The sequence below is a fragment of the Microtus pennsylvanicus genome, chromosome 4 (assembly GCF_037038515.1).
Source record: "Microtus pennsylvanicus isolate mMicPen1 chromosome 4, mMicPen1.hap1, whole genome shotgun sequence".
NCBI classification, from domain to species: Eukaryota; Metazoa; Chordata; class Mammalia; order Rodentia; family Cricetidae; genus Microtus; species Microtus pennsylvanicus.
In genome coordinates, this window is record NC_134582.1 from 75,910,870 (window position 1) to 75,923,464 (window position 12,595).

At 41.7% G+C, this 12,595-nt stretch overlaps 1 protein-coding gene across 2 annotated transcripts in view; it reads left to right on the top strand.

Annotated features, from left to right (window-relative positions):
• Ubqln1 (ubiquilin 1) overlaps positions 1 to 12,595 on the top strand; it is a 40,765-nt gene that overhangs the window by 11,370 nt on the left and 16,800 nt on the right. For both annotated transcript variants that reach the window (XM_075969443.1, XM_075969444.1), the window contains exons 2-3: positions 6,916 to 7,067; positions 9,958 to 10,073. In XM_075969443.1, the coding sequence (XP_075825558.1) occupies positions 6,916 to 7,067; positions 9,958 to 10,073 (268 nt within the window). The remainder of the gene's footprint in view (positions 1 to 6,915; positions 7,068 to 9,957; positions 10,074 to 12,595) is intronic.

Below are 12,595 nucleotides of genomic sequence, written 5' to 3' on the forward strand. Positions count from 1 at the left end.
TGTGCTTGTACACCATGTACGTGCTGATGATGATGGAAGCCAGAACAGAGTGTGATATCCTCTGGAACCAGAGTTACAGATGGTTGTGAATGGTCCTGTTGGTCATGAGGAACCAAATTCAGGTCCTCTACTAGAGAGTTGGGTGATCCTCATAGCCAGGCCGTCTCTCCAGCCCCCTCTGCTGGTTATCGGTATGGAGACTGTTTTATCTGTGACTTTTTTTCACTCTTTATGATAGTCTAGTTTATCTCATGTATGTGCGTGTGTTAACTGGTTAAATCTTTTTGTTCCATTCAGTAGGCATTATCTTCCTTGTAGTGTTTAATTGAATGTCATTGAAGTACCTATGTCATAAAATTTCAATTCTTGAAATGTGTCAATAAGATGTGACCTGGTGTCAGCCTATTTTGTTAAATGTGCTTCTTCAAAGGATGCTTATTGTGGAAGTGGGTAGGGCACTTGATTTGTTTTTGAGACAGGGTCTTCCTGTGTAGACCAGGCTAGCCACCATCTTAGAGAGATCTCTCCACCTCTACCTCTCAAGTGCTGAGCATAAAGGGTGTGTCCCACATCTGCTGAACACGTCCATGTTATCATCCCCTTCCTTCCAAACCCCACTGGGTGATGCTGAGGATCCATCCAGGACCACCTGTGTGCTAAGCAAGTGCTCTGCCAATCCTTAGCCCTAAAAGTCTTTTTTTTTTTTTTTGGCAGTATGAAGAAGCTGGATTTTGTTTTGTTTTTCGAGACAGGGTTTCTCTGTAGCTTTTTTGGTGCCTGTCCCTGACCAGGCTGGCCTCGAACTCCCAGAGATCCGCCTGCCTCTGCCTCCCGAGTGCTGGGATTAAAGGCGTGCACCACCACCTCCCAGCTAAGAAGCTGGATTTTAAACTGCAGTCTGGTGGTCAGTCTCCATACACAGTTCTGTGTGGTCCCAGGCACTTTTGGGTTTGGTTTTCATTTATCCTGCCTCTTCTGTGCACTTCTTTTTTCCTTTCCCTTTTCGGATCAAGTATTTTGAAGTATTCCATTTGCCTCCTCCATTAGATTGATAGATGTACACTGTTTTTATGTCCTTTGGAGATTTCTCCATAAATTTTATAAATTGTTCATCAGGAAGTACTTGCTACTTCTAGAATAATGCACAGATCCTAGAATTCTTGAATTCTATGTACACTGGATTTCCTGTTCCTTCTCTTGGTTCCTGATAAATGACCCAAGGTTTATAAGGGCTTTGTAAATTTGACTTTAAGAGTTGACTGTACAGTTTTTCTTTTTTATTCCTTCACCCAGGGTCCTTGTGTCTGAAGGAGCCGGTCACAGTCTCTGCTAGGTGTCACACTCTTTGTTCCTGGGAGTGCAGCAAAGATCCTGTGGGCGGTTCTGTTTTCTTCTACATTTCAGTTTAATTTTGAGGAATTTTTAGTGAATATAAAACTCTAGGTTACTAGTTCTCTGTTCTTTGAAAAAACAGTTTATAATTCAGTTCAAGTAGGTAGAGACTAGGTGATGGATGGGTCCTGGGCCTGGTCAGGGAGCCAGAGTCAGATAGTACGCGCCTTTGCTGGCTTTTGCTTTGTAACATACATTTAAAGATTCTCCGTATGCTTTCATGACCCAAGAACTCACTTCTTCTAGTGCTGATTATCTCATCATCTGAATGCACCACAGTTTATCTACTGAAGAGCCATCTTAGTTCCAAATTTTGGCAGTTATGAGTGAAGCCTTTGTAGATCTGCATGAAGACTTTAATGTAAATAGCTTTCTGTTCTTTGCGGTAAATAGAAAGGACTGGTTGCTGACTTTCATACTGTGTGTTTGGTTTCCTGAGAAAGAGCTAGGCTGTATTCTGCAGTGGCTCTTCTCTCTGCACTCCCACCTTGGCAAGGCCTTTCTGCTGCTCCCTGTCCTTGCCAGCACTTGGTAGTGTTGGTATTCTGAATTTTGACTGTTTTAGTGCGTATCTGTTGCTTATCTCTTTAGTTTTAGGTCATCCAGATGTGGTGGGGAGCATCTTTCATGCTGACTTGTCATCTGTAGATCTCTGAAGTTCCTGCTTTGACAAACCATTTGAAAAGTAGATTGTTATTGTCAAGTTTTATGAGCTCTTTGTATATTTAGGCAATACATAACTTTATCGAATATGCCTTTTTTAAAATATTTATTTATTTATTATGTATACAATATTCTGTCTGTGTGTATGTCTGCAGGCCAGAAGAGGGCACCAGACCTCACTACAGATGGTTGTGAGCCACCATGTGGTTGCCAGGAATTGAACTCAGGACCCTTGGAAGAACAGACAATGCTCTTAACCACTGAGCCATCTCTCCAGCCCCCAAAATATGCCTTTTGCAAATATTTTTACCTTGTCTGTTATTCATCTTCTATTTTCTTCTCTTTCTTCACCCTCCACCTGTTTATCTGTCCAAGCAGGCTGGCCTCAAATTCACAACTCAAGAGATCCACGTGTCACTGCCTCCTGAGTGCTAGGACTAAAGGCTTGTGCCACCACTGCCTGGCTCGTCTTCTCATTTCTTGAAAGATGTGTTTAAATTGCATCCAGTTGTGCTTTTAAATGGCTGGGGACTGATAAGAGCTTCCTGCTCTTTGCCTTCTTTCCCTCTTTCCACCTCTTGCTCCAGCAGGGACTCTGAAGACCAGGTGCCCCCAGTTGACACACTCCACTTTGTTGCTGACTTTAGAGGGAACCATCCATTGGTTCATAGTTAAGTATGTGCTTGCCATTATTTTGTAGGTCTCCTGTCTGGTCTAAGATTTATTTATTTTTTCTTAGTTTGCTGAGTTTTGCTGTGAAGTAATGCTGTTAAAATGCCTTCCAGCATTGACTATAGAGATGAATGAAGTACAAACATATATGCTCCATGAATAAATTGTTGGTGCAAAGCACACATGCCACTTCAAAGGGAGTGAGTTTATTCTTGAACCAAATGTGAGTTGACAATGACCCGGGGACATCAAGGTAGCTTGAAAGGTGAATTCTACTGTGAAGGTGGTTATACAAGAGGTTTCGTCTCTGATGACAGTATTTCTGTCAGATGCATTGGTGGAGATCACAGGTAGGTGGATACAGCAAAGAGGAAATTGCTGTAGGTTTCAGATGCTATATAATGGTTTCTTAGTTTTTAGATTGGATGAGCTATTGGCTTATTGATACATTTTAAAGATTTTTGATTCGATGGTCAGAAACAAAAGTGGGCAGTGAGTAGCTTTCAAAGAGTCTAAAACCTTAAAATAATTATTATCTGCAATAGTCTCAATGTCTATAGTTAGTAAGTATAGTTGTGCTTTTCTTTCTGGGAGCCTCAGTGTGCAATACCTTTAAAATACAGTATCAAGTGTAAGATGTCAGTACCAAGGACCACCTACTGTATGGCTGAGTAGGTTATGTATGGGATTGAATGATCGCAAATAGACAAGCCTATAAAGAGTAAAATGTACAGAAAGTAAATTAGGGCTTTTTGGGAAATGGCCTTGGAACTTATGAGTTTATGGGGAAGTGATAGCTTGAAGGGTCCAGATTTCTTTGGGACTTAATGAGGGTGTTCTGAAATTGACTCTTGTCATCATTGCAGTCTGTTTCTGAATCAGATTACATGGTATGTGAGATATATATGCTTGGAGACAGAGTCTAACTATGTAGCATTAGTTGTCCTGGAATTCCCTTTGTAGACCAGGCTGTCTTCAAATTCAGAGATCTACCTGCCTCTACTTTCCAAGTGCTGGGATTAAAGGTGTGCGCCACCTGACGCCTGGTGAGTTATAACTCAGTAAAGCTTAAAACATCCCACTTATATAACGGTAGTGGGAATTTGGAAGAAAAGTACTAGCATGCTTTAGATCTAGTATCTTACCTTCAAATTTTCAAACACTATAAAATGCTATATGATTGTATGTATTAATTGTGTGTGTATTTGTGCGTGCATGTGCACGTGGAGGCCACAGTTACACTCGTGAAAGTCAAAGGCCAGTTTTCTCCTTCCATCAGTGGTTATTCCAGGCTGTTTACTCACTGAGCCATCTTGCCAGCGCAATGATTTTATTTATTTAGATTATTTACTTCAGGATGTGAGAGAAATCAAACTAAAGAAACTTTCTGAGTTTAAGGTTAAAACAGTTGGGGCTGGAGAGATGGCTGCTCTTCCAGAGGTCCTGAGTTCAATTCCCAGCAACCACATCTCACAACCATCTGTAATGAGATCTGTCGCCCTCTTCTGGCCTGCAGGCAGAATGTTGTATGCATAATAAATAAATGAATAAATCTTTATTTTAAAGATTAAAACAGTTGATTTAGATGAACTTCCTCCTTTTATGTATGAAATGCATTTTATCTATTATAATAAATCTATAATAAAAGTTATGAATTTAATTTTATTTTGTGTGTTGTCTGTATAGGTTTGTCCTTGAAATTGGATCTATGTTGGAAACCAGTGCAGCAATTTATTATCACTGACACCATTGAGGGACAAGTCTTTAACCCCTTTTCTCTGTGGTTAAAAAAAGATACACACTCTTCACAGAGTTCTTGTGGGTTAAGAGAGCTAGTAGAAGAGTAGTCACCACTTTTTGTTTGATGCTTGTGTTTTATGCATTGATCCTTATAAAAATATTTTCTTTATTATATTATTTCTGATAACTATCAAAGGGAGGAAGTGCCTAATGGGTGATTACGTTGTGCTCTTTCCGTATAGTGTGGTGCAGAATATAGAATGGTGTTTAGTTTGTGGGGTTTTGTTGTTGTTTTGGGTTTTTGAGACAGGCTTTCTCTGTGTAGGTGCTGGAGAGATGGCTCAGCGGTTAATGGCACTACCTGTTCTTCCAAAGGTCCTGAGTTCAGTTTCCAGCAAACACATGGTGGCTCACAACCATCTGTAATGAGGATCTGGTGTACTCTTGAGGAAGAGACCTGGTCAGTTGTCCTATCAGCTTAGACCATGAAACCCTATATGGACAAGTTCAACAGAACCGCCATATACAGGCTGCCCCATGCATGCTTCAGCATTGCCAGGGCATAAAATTCATTTTCCACCCTCTATGTAGCCCTGGTTGTCCTGGAACTCTCTGTAGACCAGGCTGGCCTCAAACTCACAGAGATCCCCCTGCCTCTGCCTTCCAAGTGCTGGGACTAAAGGTGTGTGCTACCACCACCTGGCTTTTGTTGTTGTTGTTGCTGTTGTCATTTTTGTTTCTTTGTTTTGTTTTTTTAAGTCAGTTGGAAATTGCTTAGTTGAAAAGATTATATATCACGTAGCCAGGTGTGGTGGCGCACACCTTTAATTGCCTGCAGAGGCTGTCAGATTAATGTGAGATCAAGGCTAGCCTGGTCTACCTACATAATGAGTTCCAGAGCAGCTTGGACTATGTAGAGATACCTTGTCTCACAAAAACCAACAATGACAAAAAAGATTATATATCATTTAGTTTCAAATGGGGGGGGGTGCTCAGATGAGGGAGTTACACAGTATTTACTGTAGTACAATTTGTGTATCTTTATGATTTCTTGGCCTTTTTCGGAAGTTTGGTTGTATGCATGAGTTGAGAAGGTAGGTTGTAAAATCCAGGTTGTTGGGTGAAGTCCTGAAGCCTTGATGCCAGGACTTGGGAGGCTAGGCTGGAAGGGTGGCTGGTAGTTTGAGGTCACCTTCTACTCCAGAGTGTCATGTCCTATCTCAGAACCAAACTAACAAAACAGAACACTACAGTCACATACAGTGTTAGGACATGGGTTGGGGAATTTCATCTATACAGGAAGGTGTAGAGTACTATGAATTTTTATGCTTTTCTGGTTGATAGCATGTGGCTATGTGATTTGTCTGTAGCCCTGACTTACATTCCCTGATCCTGGAACTTCTTCTAAGCCTCAGGTCACAGGTGGTTGAGCTTTCCTGTCTGAAATGGTCTGAAATTAGAGACCTTTTAGTGACAATGAGGCACTCAGAATCTCAGGTTATTTTGGAACAGTTTTAAAGATTTGGAATATTTTGGAGTAGGTCCTTACTGATATTAGAGATGACCTAACTGCTTCCAGAAGCTTTTTAGATATGGGACACTCAGCCCTTCTCAGTGGATTCGTGGACTTGTGGCAAATCATCCTCTCCGTAGTAGTGCTGGATTGAAACCTACCACCGTGTAGTGGGAGTTTGGAGCAGTGTTTCTTCTGTAGACTTGAACTGTGCTGCTCTAGGTAGTCTGTTAGTGGATTCCCAGCCTTGGTGCGGCTTTCTGGTTTGAAGAAAGCTTGTGTACTCTGGTTATCTTACTAGAGACTTCAGTGTGCGTAAGCTTTTCTCTGTAGTGCCTTCTTTACCTGCGTCTGCAGACTTTTCTGTTCTCTAGCAAGCAGTTCTCTGCTCTTCTCATTTCTTTCTAATCCTTTTTTTTTGCTTTTCGGTTCTGGAAAGCATTTGTCAACTGTTCTTTGTGCTTTCTCTGTTTATAGTTTGATTCTCTCCCAAAAAGATTTTATTATTTAGCCTTTGCCTTTCTGTGGAACTGCTTGTTGATAAGTGTGCATGGAAGCTGTGGTTAGGGTAGTCAGTAAAGTGGCTGAGAGTATGAGCTGGGCGCTGTGCGTATTGGAACTGAAAAGAAAGGGGACTGGAGATGGAGGTCCAGGAAACAGGAGAAGTTTAGCAAAAAGTAATTTGTGATCCCTAGCTAAATTTGGTCCTGTTAGCCTACGAAGAAAACAAACACCATGCCTCCGTCTTAGGGTGCAGTGACCATGTCTCTAACACACTTGGAGTAAGTCCTTTGTGTTAGAGACGGGAGTTGGATACTAAGATGGAGATGATGGGGTGCTTGTGATGTCAGAGTGCTGGGGCCTCTCCAGTCTGGACAATGCTGTGCAAACACCTGGTATTAAAAATGTTTATCTTATTATTTTATCTCACTCAGTTCAAAGAAGAAATCTCTAAACGTTTCAAATCTCATACTGACCAACTTGTGTTGATATTTGCTGGAAAAATTTTAAAAGATCAAGATACTTTGAGCCAGCATGGAATTCACGATGGACTTACTGTTCACCTTGTCATCAAAACACAGAACAGGTATGTCTTCTTAAATAGCCAGTGTCAGCTTTAAGGGGTTTTCCTTATCATAGTGTTTAAATGGTTAAAGTATTTTTCTTTGTTTCTGTTGATAACAGAATGTTTAGGTGAAAACAGCAGTGTGACTCCATGCAGTGTGACTCTACTTCTGGCATGTTCATTAGGGAAACTTTTGTTTTTCGAGACAGTGTTTCTTTGTAGCTTTGGAGCCTGTCCTGGAACTAGCTGTGTAGACCAAGCTGGCCTTGAACTCAGCCTGCCTCTGCCTCCAGAGCGCTGGGGTTAAAGGCATGCTCCACCACCGCCTGGCTGGTAAACATTTTTATGGAGAGGGTTGGGGTACAAATTCAGGGCAGCCCCTCATTTATTACTTTAGAAAATTAAGCTGGCATTATGTGGAATTTTTTTTTTGAGGAGGAGGAGGAGGAAAGTGTTTATTCTTTCTTTTTTTCCTAAAGATATATTTATTTTATGCATAAGTGCTACCTGCATGTACACCTTTACATCAGATCCCTATGTGGAAATTTTTTGAGTTAGGTAACAACTTGTGTTTTAGCTGTTCTCTTTGCTTTAAGGAAAGTTTTAGACATGATTTTGGTGACAGCAGACTATAAAACACTTGTAATTTATTTATTGTGTGATCAATTTTTGAGAGAAACTTATTTTTATATTGTCACTCTGAATATCTTGTAAATGTTTGTTTCATCATTTGCTTCATCAGACTTACTTGAATATGGAGTTTTATTACATGAAAATTTGTATTTTACTATACAAATACCCAAGATAATGTTGTTGAGTAAATGTATAAAGCCTCCTACGACGTTTTTCACATTTATTAACTTTGAGGCTAGCCATGACTTGCTGTGCTGCATAGCTCAGGTAGTCTGTTGTCGTGTGGCCTTGGAAAGCGCACACACTAGCTTTCCTCCTGGATGCTGGGACTGTAGGTGTGCCTCACTGTCTTCTGACTCTCCCACTGCTACAGACTGCAGTTTAATTAAAGCACTAGAGTTAAGCATGTCTAGAGCTTACATTTGCTCTAGAACTCGTTAGGCAGGCTTTTGTGCTACTGTTCCCCAGAGAACTGATAAGGAAATAGTTCTTTCTGTGCTTTTCTGTGTCCTTGATTACTTCTTGCATGACCACGATGCAGCTTTATTGAGGACACATGCAGATAACTGTGGTACACAGAGCACACAAAGGCATGGATGATGGATGCCAGGTTGCCACGCAAGTGTAAGGCAGATTATGATTTCTGAGATGCTGAAGTGGAAATAGACCTTTGAATCAACAAATGAAGTGGTAAGACCCAGTCTTACCTGGCATCAGGTGGGAGGCTTCTCTAGTAGTCCTGCTCTTCTTGGAAGTGCTAAGCAATGACAGCCGGATTGTTAGCGTCAGACACTGAGCCTGGCCTCTCAACAAGCTGGCTCCATCTCTCATCCTTAGTAGTCCAGTTATACAGACAAGTAGTGCTGACAATGAGAGAGGGAATCCACTGACGGCCTCCCCACCCACTTCTTCTCAGAGTCCTGATGAAAGGTTAGGATTAAACAGAGGATAAAAGGTAGACATACCTAAACAGTCCGGGTAAAAGTGAGGTCCCCTTGACTTGGCCTCGGTGTCTCCTACAAGATATTCTATCCAGTTATCAAACTCTGATAAAATTACATTCCAGGAGCCAGGTTCTCCCTGTAGTTGACACCAGGTCTCCAGCCTTTCCTTCTCCCAGCATGTGGTTCCTGGGAAAACTCCAGCTCCTTCGACCATTGTGTCAATAGCCTGACAGCCAAAGGGAGACATGGGACAGGATCTCAACTCTTGCCTGATTGATGTCAGAACTAGCCCTTCACAGACTCTTGCCCTTGTTACTTGACCATCCTAAGCACCATCTTCTTGAGATTTTACAATTTTTTACAATTGTGTGCTTGTCTGTGCACGCACATTGAGTGCCTGCCTTTGGACTCATCAGACCCTCTGGAGCCACCTGACATCAGTGCTGGGAACTGGACTCTGTCCTGTGGAAGAGCAGCAAATGCTCCCCTTAAAGTGGCTTAAGTTTTTTTTTTTTTTACTTTTAACAGTGTCGTGGGCTGAAGTTAAAGTGCCCCTAGCCCTGTGGACTAGAAAATGGGTTATAAGTTGTCAGGAGCCAATTTCCTCCTAAAATCATTACAGGAACCATCACCCTGGGGAATCTACAGATCTGTCAGGAGCCAATTTCCTCCTAAAATCATTGCGGGAACCATCACCCTGGGGAGTCTGCAGAGAACCCCACACCCCTAATTGTGTTAGGAATCATTCTATTGACAGAGCCTACCCCACACCCAAATTAGCTGTTAATGGAGAGCTATCTGTTAGCGGAACCCGCCCCACATGAACCAGGCGGCAAGAGCCCAGGCCCATGTGCCCACCCCCCCAACTCCTTACCCTATATAAGCTGTACCCCATCTCTAATAAACGGAGGCTTTGACAGGAACCCCAGCTTAGCCTCCTTCTTGTCTCCTAGCCCATTTATCTTCCAGATAGTGCCTCTCCGGGACCCTGGAATAACTGAACTGCCAGGCGGGTTACAAACCCCTAGACTAAGTAACCCGCCAAGGCAATCTACAATAAGTATTGAGCTTGTGATTGTGATTGTCTTCTATGAGGTGACTTGTTGGCTCTTTCTCATATAGTCACTGTGATTGAAAGAGGAGAGACAATAGTAATTTTATAGTTTACTGTTTCGTATATTTGTTCCTAATGCTCAGTATTATTTCAGGCAGGGCGTTGATGACAGTTCTGTTTATGAGAACTTGCCATTTGTTTCTGGCTATTGGAATTTTAGAATTTCTTTTAAAAATAATGAGTTCTGCATTCTACATTTTGATTTAATTATTTTCACTAGGCCGCAAGATCCTTCAGCTCAGCAAACAAACACCACTGGAAGCAATGCTACCAACTCATCATCTCCTAACAATAACCCTACATCTGGTCCTGCTGCTAACAACCCTTTTGGCTTAGGTAAGTATTGTTTTGGTGGTGGTTTTTTGTTTGTTTTTTGTTTTTTAAGTAGGGGTGGGAGGTAAAAAGTTCTCTTCCAAGGGTAGCTTTAGATAAAATGACAGGATAAAACATAAGTCACTTAAAAAACAATTTTTAAAAATTTTCATAGTAAGTTCTGTAATTGTGTTAAGAAAGTAGCTTGGGATACAAATATATTTGATTAGCTTACATTTATATTTAGTAAATGACACACCTGTTTTATAATGAAAGTGATGTAGCCTAGGCATACCTAGTAATTGACTACCACACAATTGCTTATGAGTTAAGGATGATAAACTATGATCAAGTGAATAATAATGTTTTCATTTGTACAGGAAAGGTGGATAACACTAGTTATATGTTATCTTTTTGTCTTGTGTTTTGTTTGAGAAGGTTTTATAAATGTAGCTGAGTTAGCCTTGAACTCTGGTCTTTCTTTGTGGGCTTTCCTGGGGTGGAGATTATAGGCATACAACATCACTCTGTAACTGCATTAGTTACTTTGAAACTGTCCTGGGGCTGGAGAGATAGCTCAGTAGTTTAAGAGAGAGTCACTGTTTGCACTTGGCAGAGGACCCTGGTTCAGTTCTTAGAGCCCACAGTGGCTCATACCTATCCTTAACTCCAGTTCTGAAGGATCTGATACCCTCTCTTGACCCCTGTGGACACAAGGCATGCATGTGGCCCACATGCATACATGCAGGCAAAACACTCACACATAAAATAAAAAATAATTAATAAACTAATACTTCAGCCAAACCATATTCCTTTCCTTGTGCCTCCCTTCCCTGTCACCTCCCCTATTTGTCTTCCTCCCTGCCTTTGTCCCTGCCTGCTATGCAAGCACTTCACACTGAGCTTCTCCAGCTCCACACTGCTATTCTTTGGTTTGTGGGTTTTTTTTTTTATTTTTTTTGGGGGGGGGGGTTTATTTTCGAGACAGGGTTTCTCCATAGCTTTTGGTTTCTGTCCTGGAACTAGACCAGGCTGGCCTCGAACTCACAGAGATCCACCTGCCTTTGCTTCCCGAGTGCTGAGATTAAAGGCGTGCGCCACCACTGCCCACACACTGCTATTCTTTATTCAGTTGCACATGTTGAGATTTTGTTGAGGAAAAATGTTCTGAAAGTAATAAAATTTGGGCTAAATAGAAGAATTGCTTAAATGTCAGTATCAGCCCCAAAGGCTATAGCTAGTATAGTGCTTTGAAGTTTTCCTTGGCTACCATTTTCATATATTAGGATATTAGAGGTCATACACCTTTTGCCATTTTCTTGAGAACTTTTGGGTAACTCAATTATAGTGTGCCAGTATATGATACACAAGTTTTAGAACGTGGCATAGATTGCTGTACAACAAACGCACAATACTAATAATGCAATAAATAGAAACTTGTTAAGGTTTACACAGAGAGGAGTCTCCAGCTGCTTTTCTTCTCCTTCTGTGTCTGGTTGGTAGGGTTGAAAGTTCCACCTTAATCCATTAGACTTTCTGATGACCGCTCCATCATCCTGGCGCTATCCAGGGGTCTCTTCAGCATTACCCCCCATCAGGGAGCAATTACAGGGGCTGATATAATAACAAAAGGCACTCAGAATGCCTAGGCTTTTAGGAACCCTGTGAGGGATCAAGAAGGGGCAAATAGGTTAAAAAAAAAACATGCCTTAGTTCTGTTAAATATCAAAGTTGAAAATCTGGCTAATTTTGATTGTAGGATATATTTGGGGTGGAGGAGTAGGGGCCCACTGTGATAAGCAACCATAAAGAAGCAGTTTAGCTGAGGGAAAATTTTTGCACAAAGTGTCAGCTGATGGACTGCTGCTGCCTGTGGTGTGGCAGGGGTGCAGCAGAGCAGCTTCCCTCGCAGTGTAGCCACAGCCTGTCTTTACCAGCAGATGATATGGGGTGGGAGAGAAACGAGATGGTCGATCATTTCAGAGCTCAGGCTTGCCTCTCTGGTCAGATGGTTAGCCGTGAGGCTTGGAGTGTCTGTGTCCTGGGTTCAGACAGTTCCTGAGATTCTGAGAATAATCAGTGTCTTCTTGGTGTCGGTGCTGTATTAACTAGGGCGTCGGGTCTACGGTGGGTGAGGTAGCTCGAGACAGACTGTTAGCAGTGTGTGCGTGTGTTGTTACCGAGTGCTCAGCAGATTGCTCTCCCCAATGTGGAGAACAAGTATGTTTTTATAACACAGATATAGAAGTCCTTTATCCGTAGCAGCAGGAAGTCCCTTCAAATGTACTGCACCGCACAGTCTATTGAGCTACGAACTCATTAGCACCACAGTCACCTTCGTCAGTGTCACCAGCTGAGGACCAAGGCTTTGGGGCAACGCTTCATATCTAAGCCATAGCATAGGAATTAAAGCTGAATAGTATAATAGTAAGTATAACCTAATATCATAAAAATGAGTGAGAGAAGTTATTTTAAAAGGTTTCTTATACATTAATGAGTTAATAATTCTTCATGTTTTAGGACAAGCTTCTGATTTTCATTTTTGT